Below are 12,769 nucleotides of genomic sequence, written 5' to 3' on the forward strand. Positions count from 1 at the left end.
CCCTAAATCAGATCTGGCGGGGCCCGGGGTCATCAGGCCTAGAGGTAAAGTCTTTAGAGCGTGCTCTGTTCCTCCCTCAGATCTCTGGTCAGCTCGTGCTGCGAAGGACCTTTATTTACACCCCTTACCTTGTTAAGACATTTGCTTTATTTACACCCCTTACCTTGTTAAGACATTTGCTTTATTTACACATTTTACCCTATGTCTTTAAGGCACCTTTAAGTCTACTCTCCCCTTATCTATAGCCTCTATTGTTGATTCGGGTCTCCTCTCGGACCCACGTAAATCAGTGTATTCCTGTCGCTTGTCTTCTTAAAAGCATCATATATTCACTGTGAAACTTACCATACTGATGTAATGACATAACGTATGCCTTCCTGTTACATACCCCACTGATAAGATTTTCAACAAAAGCCTTGGAACAAAGGACAACGGGGCCTTCCTCACTAGAGGGATGTGCCGCGGCCTTCTCTGGTAAGAGGGAAGTGCCCCCGTCGGCTCTCCCGGCAAACAGAGAAGTGTTTGAGACGTTTTGTGTTTATTCCCCCTCATCCGTGACAACCCTGGGACGGGCTCTGCGGGTTTCAGAGCCCTGCTCCCACCTCCGCTGGCCCCAGCCGGTTTCCCTCAGGTTTCAGGGAGCACTGCGCTCTCTGCGGCGCTCCCCGACGGCGGCGCGCCCCTATCACCGCTGCACAGTGCGACAGGCACCCAAGGGCTGCAGCCTCATTTGTGCAGGTAGGCGTCCAGCCACAGATCCCCAGACTTCTTCAGGGACCTGGGAAGAAAGAGGGGTGGGGACAGTCAGGGGCCTGGCGAGGAGCCAGGGAGCCCTAGGGAGTGGGGGGAGTGGGAGACCACACTGGCGCTGCAGATGCGTCCTCTCGGCTCTCAACCCGGGGCTCCCAGGGGACCCCCTGTGGAAGGACAAATGGAAGACCCTCATCCGGCCCAGAGAGAGAAACCAGGCAATTCCTGGTAAGGGAGGTGGCCTGGTGGGGCACCTATGCCAGCAGTGCTCGGCCCCTCTGGTGGTTGCCACTGTCCCCACCACAGGCGGTCCCAGGCATGTGCCTCTCTGTCCTCGCCCTGCGCCCCCAGGGCTTCGCTTACCCGATGATGTCCCTCATGGCCCTCAGCAGCGGCTTCTCCTGGTACTGGATGCCATGCTTGGCGCACAGGGACTTCACCAGCGGGGCGATCTTGTGGTAGTTGTGCCGGGGCATGGTGGGGAAGAGGCTGCGGAGAGCGTGTGGGGCAGAACGTGAGCGCGCCCTGCCTCCTCCCTCAACCCACAGAGGCGGGCGGGGCCCAGGGCCGTCCACAGCCCTCCCTGTGTGCCCACTGAGGAGGCCGGCACATGGCGGTGGATGGGGTTGTTCGCGGACGGCTCTGGTTGTGCTCTGGGGACTGGAAAGAAACTTGATGGCTACAGACAGAGCACTGTGCTTTTCTAAAGAGGAAATAAAGGAGCTGGAGGGGGTGAGAGTGACCAGGGGGCAGAAGAGGATGAGGGGCAGCAGGGGTGGTTGGTGGGGGAGGGGAGGTTTGAGGGGTAACCCCTCGGCGTCTCAGTCCCAGGCAAGCTAGCTAACCCTGCTGGGCCTCAGTGTCCCAGTTAATAAAATGGGATCAATCACCCTGGCCCGCCAGGCTCACGGGACCGAGGGAGGTGCTGGTGTAAGTGCTCTGTAACTACAAAGCTCCAGCCCCATGTTGAGGGGTGGTTGTCGCCATGACAGCATGGCCCAGGGAACCCCTCCCCTGGCCTCGGTGGGGCTGAGGAACATGCTCTAGGGCTGGGGGATGAAAGAGCTCCTCAGTGGGGAGACAGAGGGGCCCCCTGCAAAGCTGCCTTCTGCCCAGATGGGGCTGGTGGCCACCACCCTCCCACTGTGTGTGGCCCTCCTGCCCCCGGCCCCGCTGCCGCCTGCACTCACTGGTGCTCGATCTGGAAATTAAGATGCCCGCTGAACCAGTCATTGAAGAAGGACTGCTCCACGTTGCAGGTGGCCGACAGCTGCCAGGGAAGAGGGAAGAGTGGCCAGGAGTGAAGAACAAAAGGCCTCGTCTCCTTCCTGTAAGGCCAGCTTCACCTGAGGTCTCAGGGCCGCCCCTCCATGCCATACTGCTCTGCTTGGAGTCCTCACCCACCCAGATTCCCCACTGGTCCCTCCCAAAGAGCCCTGCCACCTCTGCTGCTTAGCCCTGCGCCAACCAGCAGGACACAGGCAGCCCCAGCGAAGCCCAGCACAGCTCTGGGCCCACTAGGCAGCCATGTTACTGGCAGCTGAGGACATGGACCAAGGGCCTGGGGGACCTCACCTGGCTGCTGAACCAGTCACGGTAGGGCTCTCGGTCAATGTCCATGGTGATGTGACTCATCTGCGTGATCCACACAAACCAGTGGCTCTCCAGGAACCTGAGAGAGAGCGCTGCTCGGTGCTGGAGCCCTGGCTGCCTCGCTCGCCAGGGGACCTGGCCACAGTGGGAACAGCTCCCCCTCCCAACCCCACGTGGCCCAGGACAGGTGGAGGGGGCAAGCAGAGGTGCCAGGATGTGAGGCCCAGGACAGGCAGTGGGGACCTCTAAGCCTTTCCTCATGGTCCCTCTTGCCGAAGCTCCTATCAACACCAGTGCTCGGGGGACCAGGGATTAACCAGCAAAGCTCAGGCACCTGATGAAGTTGAGGAAAAGGATCGCTCCCAGGACGCCATAGAAAGGAACGTAGGAGATGAAGAAACGGGCATAGAAGCTGACAGCCCAGGCCAAGTCCTGCCGAGAGAAACACAGTTAGACGTGGGATGGTCCCGCCTTCCCTGGCAGTGCGTCCTGACCACAGGTGTGTACACAACACCTCCCATGCCCTGTTAGGCAAAGGTATCCAAGAAACACCAGCAGGCACCCGGCACATGAGCAGCAGACGCCTGCTTGTGCAGGGTTTGCGAGGCTGTCTTTGTTCATAGAGAAATGCTGAGTGTTTGGCAGCAGGAAGAGAGCTGTGTGCTTTGATTTTAGGGAGAAAAACGGGGATGGGGACCAGAGGACATCAGCTAAGGAGTACCCACAGTGGGGGGTCAGTAGCCCTTTTGTGGTCCTGGGGATTCTGACATTCCGCTCTGCCCGCTCTGCCCGCCCACACCCGGCAGGCTCACACTCCTTCCTCCACGCCCACCCAGCATGACACGGGGAGGGCGAAGGCCAGAAACACCATCTGTCCCCTACCTCAGGGTAGGCAGGCACTCTGCCTCCTGCCTGCCGCCCAAGTCCACGGGTCTCAGCAGGACCACGGCAGGAGCCTCCCACCGGTCTCTGGCTCTCCCTCGTGCACCCGCGGCCGAGCGGCCTTCCTAACTCCAAGCAAGCGCCATCTCTCCCCTGCTAAGACTCCCACCCTGCCCAGAGTGACCCACCCTGTTCAGAAGTATCAGGTGCCCCTCTCTCCTTCACCAGCTGGGGCCTTTGCAAGGACTATGTGCTCTGCCAGGAACACTCATGCCGCGGCTGGGTCCCTATCACTTCTCCTCCCCAGAGCCCGGCAGGGTGGCGATCAGAGCACAGGCTCTGGGTTCAGGCCACCTGTGCTAAATTCCAGCTCCACCACTGGATTTGTGTAGCCGAAGGCGGTTTACTTAGCTGTGCCTCAGTTCGCCGACCTGCAGGATGGGGAGAGGACCTCCCACTGAGACTCTACACAGCTTGAATGTGTTGCAACACTAAGCGAAGCCTGCAGTGTGAGCCCTCACGACCCCAGTCAGGACCCTGCACCCCTTTGCTTCCCACTATAGAAATAGATATTCCTAACGTGCAAGTTGGATCATGCCACTGCCATCCTTAAAGCCATCACCGGCCTCCTTCCCTGCCAGGGGACAAAGGGTAAAACCCAGCCCCTGGGTAGGACACGCGAGCCCTCCCACGCCTGCCCAGTGACCCTGCCTCATTGCAGCCCGTCTCCTGACCTACGTGCGCCAGAGCAGGTGTGCTTTTTGGCTTCAGTGTTGGCGTCCAGGCTGTTCCTGCCTGGAGGCTCCCTCCTCCCTCATCTGCTCAGCAAACGCATCCTTCAGTCCAGCTCTGTTCAATTTAGCTCCACAAACATTGAGCAAAAGCCTTCTCTGTATCAGAGGTTAAATTAAGGGCTGGGAGCAAAAGGTCATCAGAAGCCTTGAGTCTGCAAGGAAAGGCTTATAAAGAGATTCCTTCAATATCATATGAAAGGGAGCAGGCGGTTCCCGGGGCAATGGACACGTGGCAGTAGGGTCCCGGCGCTGTCCTGGGAAAGCCTCCATTAGGAGGTGGTGCCTGAGGTGGGCTGGGATACCCCAGAAGTCTGCCAAGCAAAGACCTGTAGGAAGGACACTTGCAGAGCAGGCAAGGATACAAAGAAAAGCCCACACAGGCAAGACTGCAGAGGGTGCATGCTGGGGAGGCGGGCAGCAGCCATGTTTCCATACAGATGATATGTTCCATACTCTCCAGCCGGGGGTAGGGGGCGGGAAACCACGGCCAGGTCATGTTGGGCCGGGGAGACCGACCTCTACCTCCCGAGCAGTGGAGAACCCCTGAGAACTTTCAACAACAGAAGAACGCGGTTACATTTGGGTTTAAAATAGACCCCTGCCAACCAGAGGTGCAGAGATTAGGTTATTGCAGCAGCTTGGGCATGCAGTCACGGGGGGCCCACCAGGACCCGCAGCGCCCAGGAGGAGGTGACAGGCTCCAGTTCTACTTGGGAGGCAGGGGCAGTTGCGTTTGGGGACTGCTGCATAGTGGTGAGAAAGGTGGGGAGGCCAGCGGCGGGGAAGGGGCTGGGGAGCGGAGCCTCTGAAGGGCCAACAGTGAGCGCAGGGCCACACCGGTCCCCCACCCCCACCAATGAGGGAGTCTTCGAGGGGCGGAGAGAGCAAATATTACAAGTTCTGCTCCTTCTTTTCATCACATTCACTTTCACATCATTTTTGCGCATCTATGGCACAGCAGTGAGCTGCTGTGTGTGTTAATGGCAGTGCCTGCTCATCTATTTGTTCTCCCATGGAGTGATACGGGACTACCGCGTTGCTGTTTGGGGGAGAGGGGGCGGGGCGGGGGCGGGGATGGAGGCTTGTGGGAACGGAGAGGTGGAAGCAGATCAGCAGGAAGGTCTTGGAAACCCAAGGGGACAATCTCAGAAGGGAGCTGGTAGTGGTGTCAGGTCCCGCGGGCCCTTCCCCCCAGGCCTTCCGAGGTGAGGCCAGGGAAGCACCCCCGGGGGTAGCCATTGGCAGCAGCACAGCAGGGTAAAAACCGCCCTGCTCGATGCTCTCTCCCAGCCTCCACACGGTCAGCCCCGAGGCTGGATAATTCTTATGTGTAGGCGGCAGTCCTGTGCATGGTCACATCTTGGGATGTTCGGCTGCCTCCCTGGCTCTCGATGGCAGTAGCACTCCGGCCCCCTCGCCCCACCACCCTGGCCTGTGACAATCAGAATTGGCCCTGTTGAGGACCTTTGCCCCAGGTCACAACTGCAACTGGCACCTAAGCTCGCAACTGTCACAGAGCAGACGACACAGTGCAAGGCATGTCTCTGCCCACATGGTCATGGGCCCCTGAGGGCGGCACGGAGTGGTATCCACCGCGAATCTCAGACACCAAGTCTGGGAGCAGGCAGGAGGCCTGGCCCTCTGGCCCAGCCTGAACCCCATTTCCCAGCAGGGGCCAGAGAAGAGCCATGCAGACTCCTCACCATCCAGCAAGTCCTTGGAAAGGCCAGGGGGCCCTATCAAATTTCCCAGGCTCTGCCATCTGATCCTGCTCAGGTACAGTGGTCTAATTTCCTTTCCTGCTGTCCCTACTTAATTGCTTTGTTCCTTGGGGGAACAAACAGGAAAAAAAAAGATTAAATATTCATGTCAGGAGTCATCTGCCATGAAAACAGATAACAGGCCGCCAGCAGCATCACCTGACCCAGCCCAGCAGGGCTCACATTCCTCTGTGCCTGCGGTGACTTCCTCCAGGGCCCAGGTGAGCCTGGTGCAGACCGTGATCACTAGAGAAGACCTGGGTTCAAATTCTTATCGCTTAACTGATCCAGAAATTCCATTCCCCAGCCCATTCCTTCCCCGTTCATAAAACACGGTGAAATGGCACAATGTAGGTGGAAGTTCTCAACTGTTCCCAGAACACCATAGGTACCGTCAAGATGCTCACTTTTGGGAAAATCACCTGTCTTGGAAGTGAGCTGTACAGGTCCTACCAGCACAGCGTTGGCAGGGACTTCCAGAGCCCCGCCTCGTCCCCAGCCACCCCACCTGCTCCTGAGTCCAGCCTGGGCCCTCTTCGCAGAATCAACGGCCGTGGCCCCTCTGCCTGTACTTTCAATGAGCGGGTGTAAGGCAAAGTGCTTTGCGGCTGTTCAAATGCTATACGAATACAAAGTATTGGTATTTCAGAGACTGGTGGCTGAAGGGTGGTGTGGGGAAGCGTCTGGGACACAGAATTGGGAGGCCTGGGTTCCAGAGCCTCACCCACCCCTTGGTGTCAGCTTGGGCAAGTCCTAAACTCTCAGTCTCCAAGTTTTCACTGACGAAACTGAGTTAAGAGAGATCAACAATGCCTACCCGGTGACTCTATGGAGAGGGGGTTCTGTCCCTGTTCCACTGAAACCGGCTCCGCTGAAAGCGGGCTCTGCCCCCGCGGACCGCCCCTCCCTGGTCCTTCCACCACCAGCACATCATCCTACACCCTACACGTCTACACAGAGCCGCGGTCGGCTGCGTGCACAGCACTGCCGGCCCCTCTCCAGGGTCCCTTCCTCTCTCCGGGGGCAGAACCCGGAGATTCTCTCCAGTCTGGGGTTAGGGGCTGCACTGTGTCCTCTAAAGTTGAAGTCCTGACCCCCCAGGACCTTGCGACGTGACCTGATTTGGAGGCAGGATCCCTTCGGGTGTAATTACGTAGGATGAGGTTACTGGAGAGGGCCCTAATCCACTATGACCAATGTCCTTATAAAAAGGGGAAATTTGGGCCCAGATACAGACACGTGCACAGGGGAGACGATATGAAGAAACACGTGGAGAGGGTGGCAGCCAACCACCAGCCGAGGAGAGAGGCCCAGACCCTTCCTCACAGTTTCAGAAGGACTAACCTGGGTCACAAGTCAGCCTTGGATTTCCAGCCCCCGGACTGTGAGACAACAATTCTGGTGCCCACAGAACTGCCCCTCGGTCCATGGTGCTTCCTTATGCAGCCGTAGCAAATTAATAACACCTGTCGCTCAGCCACCACCCAGCGGCTCTCTATTCACAAACCTGAGTGGCCTAGGTCGTGGGCCTTAGGGAACACACGGGGACACAAGAGAGCAATGGCTGGAGCAGAGCTGTGGATGGGTGGGCCGAGTTTGGCTCTGGTCACATGGCCTTCAGGAACTTTCTGAGGGGGCTCTGCAAAGGCAGTGGCTCCCCAGGGTGGGGGGATCTTTAAGAGAGGGGTGCAATGGCCTGCCACGTCCTGGCGGCCTCACAGCAGGTTCCTTCTTGAGAGTGATAAGGCAGCCATCCCACGAGGAAATACCTGGGGCCCCAGAGGGCACAGCGGGACACCGTGCAGGCCCCTGAGGTGCACCGCCCAGACTCCCTGCCCCCCACACCCCCGGGCCGGCCGCTCCCCTTCACTCACCACCCAGTCTTTGTAAATGATCATGGTCATGATGATCTGGTACTGGAAGTACATGGGGATGAGCAGCGGCGGCCCGACTGCAGGGGAGAGAGGGGAGCAGAGGCCCTTAGAGGTGTCCCGTCCCTCCTGGTCTACCCAGCCCCTCCTGGTTCTCCCAGCCCCACCTGGTCCTCCCAGCCCCACCTGGTCCACCGGTCCCTCCTGGTCCAGGCTGGACGAGCGGGAGAAGGCAGGACCAGGGCCCAGGCCTGCAGCTCTGGCGGAGGCAGCGGGCCGACGCCCACTGAGGGGGCTGGGAGCGGACCGCTCCTCTCCTCCCCCCTCCCCCGCCCACCCTCCCCACAAGGATGGCGGAGCAAGTGTCTGCCTCTCGGGCCTCTGGGTCCCATCTGTATGATAGGTCAAGAAGAGTCTGCATGGGCAGCTCTAAGAGGTTTAGTGTCACTTTCTGAGAGAAAAGGGTGTCAGCGGGAAGAGAACAGACAGGGTGAGGGAGACCCGGGAAGGTTGTGGGCAGTCCCGCACTCACTCAGGAAGAAGTATTCGTGCTGGTGGTTGTAGGGCAGATATTTCAGCTTCTTCTTGCCGTACTGGGGAGAGAGCAGAGACTGTGAGTGCTTGGCTCCCCTGGGGCCCAGCCTCCTGTGGGGCCACCCGCTCTGCAGCCACCACCTCTCCCTCCACTCAGGGGGCCTCTGTCCCTCCGCGGTCAGTCTGCACCCTGAGCCCCCCAAACCCAGGCCCCTCCGGCCCTCTCTGTTCCCAGCCGCTCCGGCTAACGGCAGCCAACGTTTCCTGGGCCCCGGCTGAGCGTGCTGTCCCCGTGCTGTGTGCCGGCCTCCATGCAGGCACCCCTCCCGGAGCCCACGAGCTGGCACTTCTGAAGCTAAGGCTCAGGGTCAAGTCACTGCCCAAAGCCACACAAGAATGGACCCAGCTGGGATCTGGACCTGAGAAAGCTGACTCAGAGACCAGGTCATAGTCACCAAATAACTGTTTCCTGCATGAATGCACAACCGAACAACCCATATGAGGCACAGGCCCCAGAGGGAGTGACCAAAGCTGCTGGTTCACCCTGAGGAGCTCTCCAGAGCCCGAAGCAGCTGCAGAAACCCAGGCAAGGGCCTGGGGATTTATGAATAGTCACTGGGCTGGGAGCATCTACCCCCTCAGAGCTTCCTGCAATTCCCAAAGCTAATCACTCCTCCCAGGACACCAGTGCCCGCCCGTCAGAGTGTGCCTGCCCCCACCCCCCAGGGCAGCTTGATGCCTGGATACTCCCAGGGAGGAGGGCTGAGCTGGGGCCTGCGCACCCTCACTGTACAAAGCTGTTCGTCCACTCTGTGAGTGAGCCAGTGAGGGAGCCACAGTCCCCCAGGGTCCCAGCAGCCCTTTAATTCTAAAGCCCAGCCCCCTGGGAACGAGCCCAGGCTGCTCCTTCGAGGCTAAGACCAAAAGATGCTGCTTGCAAAGGGCACCTGCTCTTGCTTGCCCTGCCTGGGGGCTGTGCGGGAAGCCTGGGCCCGGGCCGAGACCCTGCACAGGTCACTCAGCCCTTTTGGCATCCTTATCACTTGTTGTTAAGAACAACCAATGAGGACACAGGCCTAAATGCCAGGTGCTAACGCCAGGGGCACTGCCCCTCAGCAACTCTTCCCTGGACCCGGAGGCCAGAGCCACCCTCTGTCAATGATGCACATTCCTACTTGTGGCTGGAAAATCAAAGCCAGGCAGATGGATAGACTCTGGATGTTGTCCAGGCCAGTGCCCCTTGTTCTCCAGGTGAGAGCTGAGGGGAAAGCGATTGTCCAAACCGCAGGGAGGGTCTGTGGACTCCCAAAAAGAGGGGCCCTGGATGGGAACAAAGCCCTGCCTGTCCCCAGGACGCGCACCCTGGTGCCAGCGGCCATGGTCGCAGCACACCCGGGGAGGCGCCACCGGAACCAATCCCTGCATTCCATGCGGCCTCCTGTGCTTTGGCAGGGATCCCACTCCTCCCCAGAAAGTGTGTCCATTTGCTCGAAGACTTCCATTAAGGCTGGGACTGGGGCTGACCTTGGAGATGTCCCAGCCAGGGAGGCCTCAGAGGTGGGGGGAGGGAGCCCGAGTGGCCATTCTGGGAGAAGGGGGAAAGTACGGCCGCTGGGTCCTGCTCCAACTTCCTCAAAGAGGCGAGGGAAGAGGCTTACAGGCCCCGCCTTTGTAGGCTTTTCTGGCCCTGGACAAGACCCCTCCCCACATCTCTGCCCCACAGGTCACCCCGGGGAAGGGACCAGGCTCAGCGGACTCTCTCGAGCTGGTGAGGCTTGACAGACTAAGGCTTCATGAGCCTAAGCAAGTTGGCAGACACCAGAGGCTCCCCACGGAAGGACTTAGGGGTGACAGAACCGCTGGGGGCGGGTGCAGGGGAGTCACCTGGGAATTCACATGAAGCTGCATTTGCATACTGTTTTCATTTATTTATGGTGACCTTCGTGGGGGGCGGTCATAGGGATGACAGGGGCTGCTGCTCCCCCAGGCTGGTGACCACAGCTGGCTCCTCCTACATGTGTCCCTTGAGTGCCCCGAACGACCTGGGGGCTGATGGGTCCCTGCTGATGGGGCAGTGGCAGGCCTCTCCGTCAGCCCCTGAGATCACCAGGACTAGGGAGGCGGGGGTTCGAGATCTGGAAACAATTTACTATTTGAGCAAAGTGCTGCACCACTACCCAGCCCTCGAACTTTGGGTTCTTTATTTGTCAAGCGGAAGGATGATGGGTACTTCATAGGACTAGAGAGGGACCAGCAGATGAGGTGGATATAAAAGCACTTTGGGACCGCGGCTATGCGTGCGCCTGTGTGTGCCGACACACCCCAATGCCTGGTGCGTCTATCCCATTTAAGACGGCAGCTGCAAGGCCATCTGTCAGGGTGTGGCTGACCCACAGCACCAGTTCTCCTCTGAAAACCAGCAAGCACAACTGTGGATGGCTGAGGCCAAGCCCGCACAGGGCCGGCTTTCTGGCTCTTGTCTTCCCACACTCAGTTCTTTGCCAAACCCCAAGTGGGTAAGTCAAGGGTGCGGGAAGGGGTGAGAGAGGTATTTTAGGAAGTATCAAGCCAGGAGAGGGGCTCCTGGCTTCTTCCTACATCCAAAAGCTAAGCTGACCCAACAAACACACACTTCCTTGTTGTCTACCAGGTGGTGGCCCTAGGCAAGGTCCCACAGGACCCAGAAGCCCTGGCTTAGAGCCAGATGGCCTGACTTTGGGTGGTGGTTCTGCTTTTCTAGCCGGAACCTTGAGCGAGTTACTTCATGTCTCTCAGCCTTAGTTGTTCCGTCTACAAAATGAGTGTGCTCTCAGCTCCTGTCTCAGGGTTAGGCAAGGCTGAGTGATGACCTGCACGCAGTGCTCGGCACAGTGCCAGGCCCTGGACTCACTCCAGGAGAGTCTGCCTGCATCCCCACTGGGTCCCCACACCTGCCCCCCGGAGGGGAGCCCTCGCCACACACAGGGAGAAAGCCCAGGGCAGTGGGACCATCAGAGGAGAGACGCAGAGAGGACAGAGGGTGCTCGCACCCAGGCGACGTACGGGTGCCTTATTGTGTCCAGACCCCAAGAAGATGGTGGCACACAGGGCTCCCTTTGATGCATTTCCCAACTGGGGCTGACTGGGGACACAGGCCAGGGGCACGGTGGGGAGGGGAGCACTGACTGCCAGCCGGGTGGCTTGGCTTCCTGGAGGTCCACAACCCTTGGCCCTAGCTGGCCGGCCCTCCCGTGTTCAGCCTCTCCACGGACCACAAGGCCGGCCTTGGATTATAGGTTTGGATGCCAGGGGCATGTACAGGGGACTTTTCAGCTTTGGAACAAAATGTCTAAGGAAGGACAAGGGCCTTCCTTGTCTGTTCAGGAGCGGAGGAGGGGAGCTGCTGCAAAGTCCAGCCTCAGCCTCTGGGAACCTGCAAACTCACACAAAGAGAGCGAGCAACAGGGCCGCACCAGGCATGCGCAATGGGCAAGACCTCAACCCCCAGGCCACGGGCCCAGAGCAGAGGGCATGGTCATTCCAAGGGAGGGCTGACCGCTTGGCCCGCTCGCCAAGGCTGCCTGAGCCAAGAAGCCTGGCGGATGAGCGGTGGGCAGGCACAGGGGCGGGGAGAGCGCCCCAGGTGGGCGGGAAAGCAGGCTTTCAGGCAGAGGCAGAAACCTCACAGAGCCACAGGGACAATGGCCTCCGTGACGTGGCCAAGGAGAGAGGACTGCCACTGAGCCACAGTCATCGCTGCTGTTTAAGTCTTTCCTGGAAGCTCCAGGAATGTCATAAACCCAAACCAGAAATAAAAGCGTGGAGCTAGTACAAAGAAAGCGACTAAATTTCGTTATTATCAAGGGTATGATTGTCTTCCCACCTGAAAAGCAACTAGAATCACAAAGAGGCATAAGCAGACACCACTGAGACATCAGACAACTAGTCAGCCAAATATCAACAGCTTCCCTGCACACCAGAGAGACCCCAATCATAGTGACGAAAACAGAAACGACCCAGGATTAAACTGAAAAAGAAACATCCACAAGACATATGACGAAAAGTATGAAAAAAAAAAGTATAAAACCTTTCCAAGAAGTGTAAAACCTTTCCAAGAAATATAAAGGGAGACTTGAGTAAATAAAGAAAAATGCTTCCTTCTTGGATGGGAAGGCTGAATATAAAGGTGTAAATTCTTTCTAGAAGAGGAAGGTGGTCCACTCTAGTGAGTTATTCGGCACCTCTGGCGGACTGGGGTGATGCTCAAGTCCCCCAGACAGCGTCCCGCTCAAGGACAGACGGCCCAGCCCAGGCGCAGGGGTTCAGGCAGGGTTCAACACTGCTCCGCACGGAGGGAGGGACGAGCAATGGGACCCGATGTGGGGGCTGCCTCTGGAGAAATGTGAAGGCAGGACGTCACCTTAGCCCAGCTCCACTGGGCGAAAGGTAAACATTCAAAAGTGAAACCATAAAACACTGAAAGTCGTATGTACGAAAAACTGCCTACGCATAAAGGAGGAAATGAGAGGACTCTCGGGGTGGCGGGTGGGGCGGGGAATTATACATCTTGCTACACAAAAAATAAAAAATTCTCCCCTGAAGTCAT

At 58.4% G+C, this 12,769-nt stretch overlaps 1 protein-coding gene across 1 annotated transcript in view; it reads right to left on the bottom strand.

Annotated features, from left to right (window-relative positions):
- Positions 1 to 518: 518 nt before the first annotated feature.
- Positions 519 to 12,769, bottom strand: part of FADS2 (fatty acid desaturase 2) — a 30,167-nt gene continuing 17,916 nt past the window's right edge. Inside the window, exons 6-12 of the mRNA XM_054563786.1 lie at positions 8,183 to 8,243; positions 7,654 to 7,730; positions 2,678 to 2,775; positions 2,326 to 2,422; positions 1,941 to 2,020; positions 1,114 to 1,239; positions 519 to 778 (exon numbers count right to left, since the gene is read on the bottom strand). Coding sequence (XP_054419761.1) covers positions 727 to 778; positions 1,114 to 1,239; positions 1,941 to 2,020; positions 2,326 to 2,422; positions 2,678 to 2,775; positions 7,654 to 7,730; positions 8,183 to 8,243 — 591 coding nt within the window. The 3' untranslated portion in view covers positions 519 to 726. The remainder of the gene's footprint in view (positions 779 to 1,113; positions 1,240 to 1,940; positions 2,021 to 2,325; positions 2,423 to 2,677; positions 2,776 to 7,653; positions 7,731 to 8,182; positions 8,244 to 12,769) is intronic.

This window comes from Pteronotus mesoamericanus, unplaced genomic scaffold, assembly GCF_021234165.1.
Source record: "Pteronotus mesoamericanus isolate MK-2021 breed Mesoamerican mustached bat unplaced genomic scaffold, CSHL_Meso_final scaffold_83, whole genome shotgun sequence".
In the NCBI taxonomy this organism is placed as follows: Eukaryota; Metazoa; Chordata; class Mammalia; order Chiroptera; family Mormoopidae; genus Pteronotus; species Pteronotus mesoamericanus.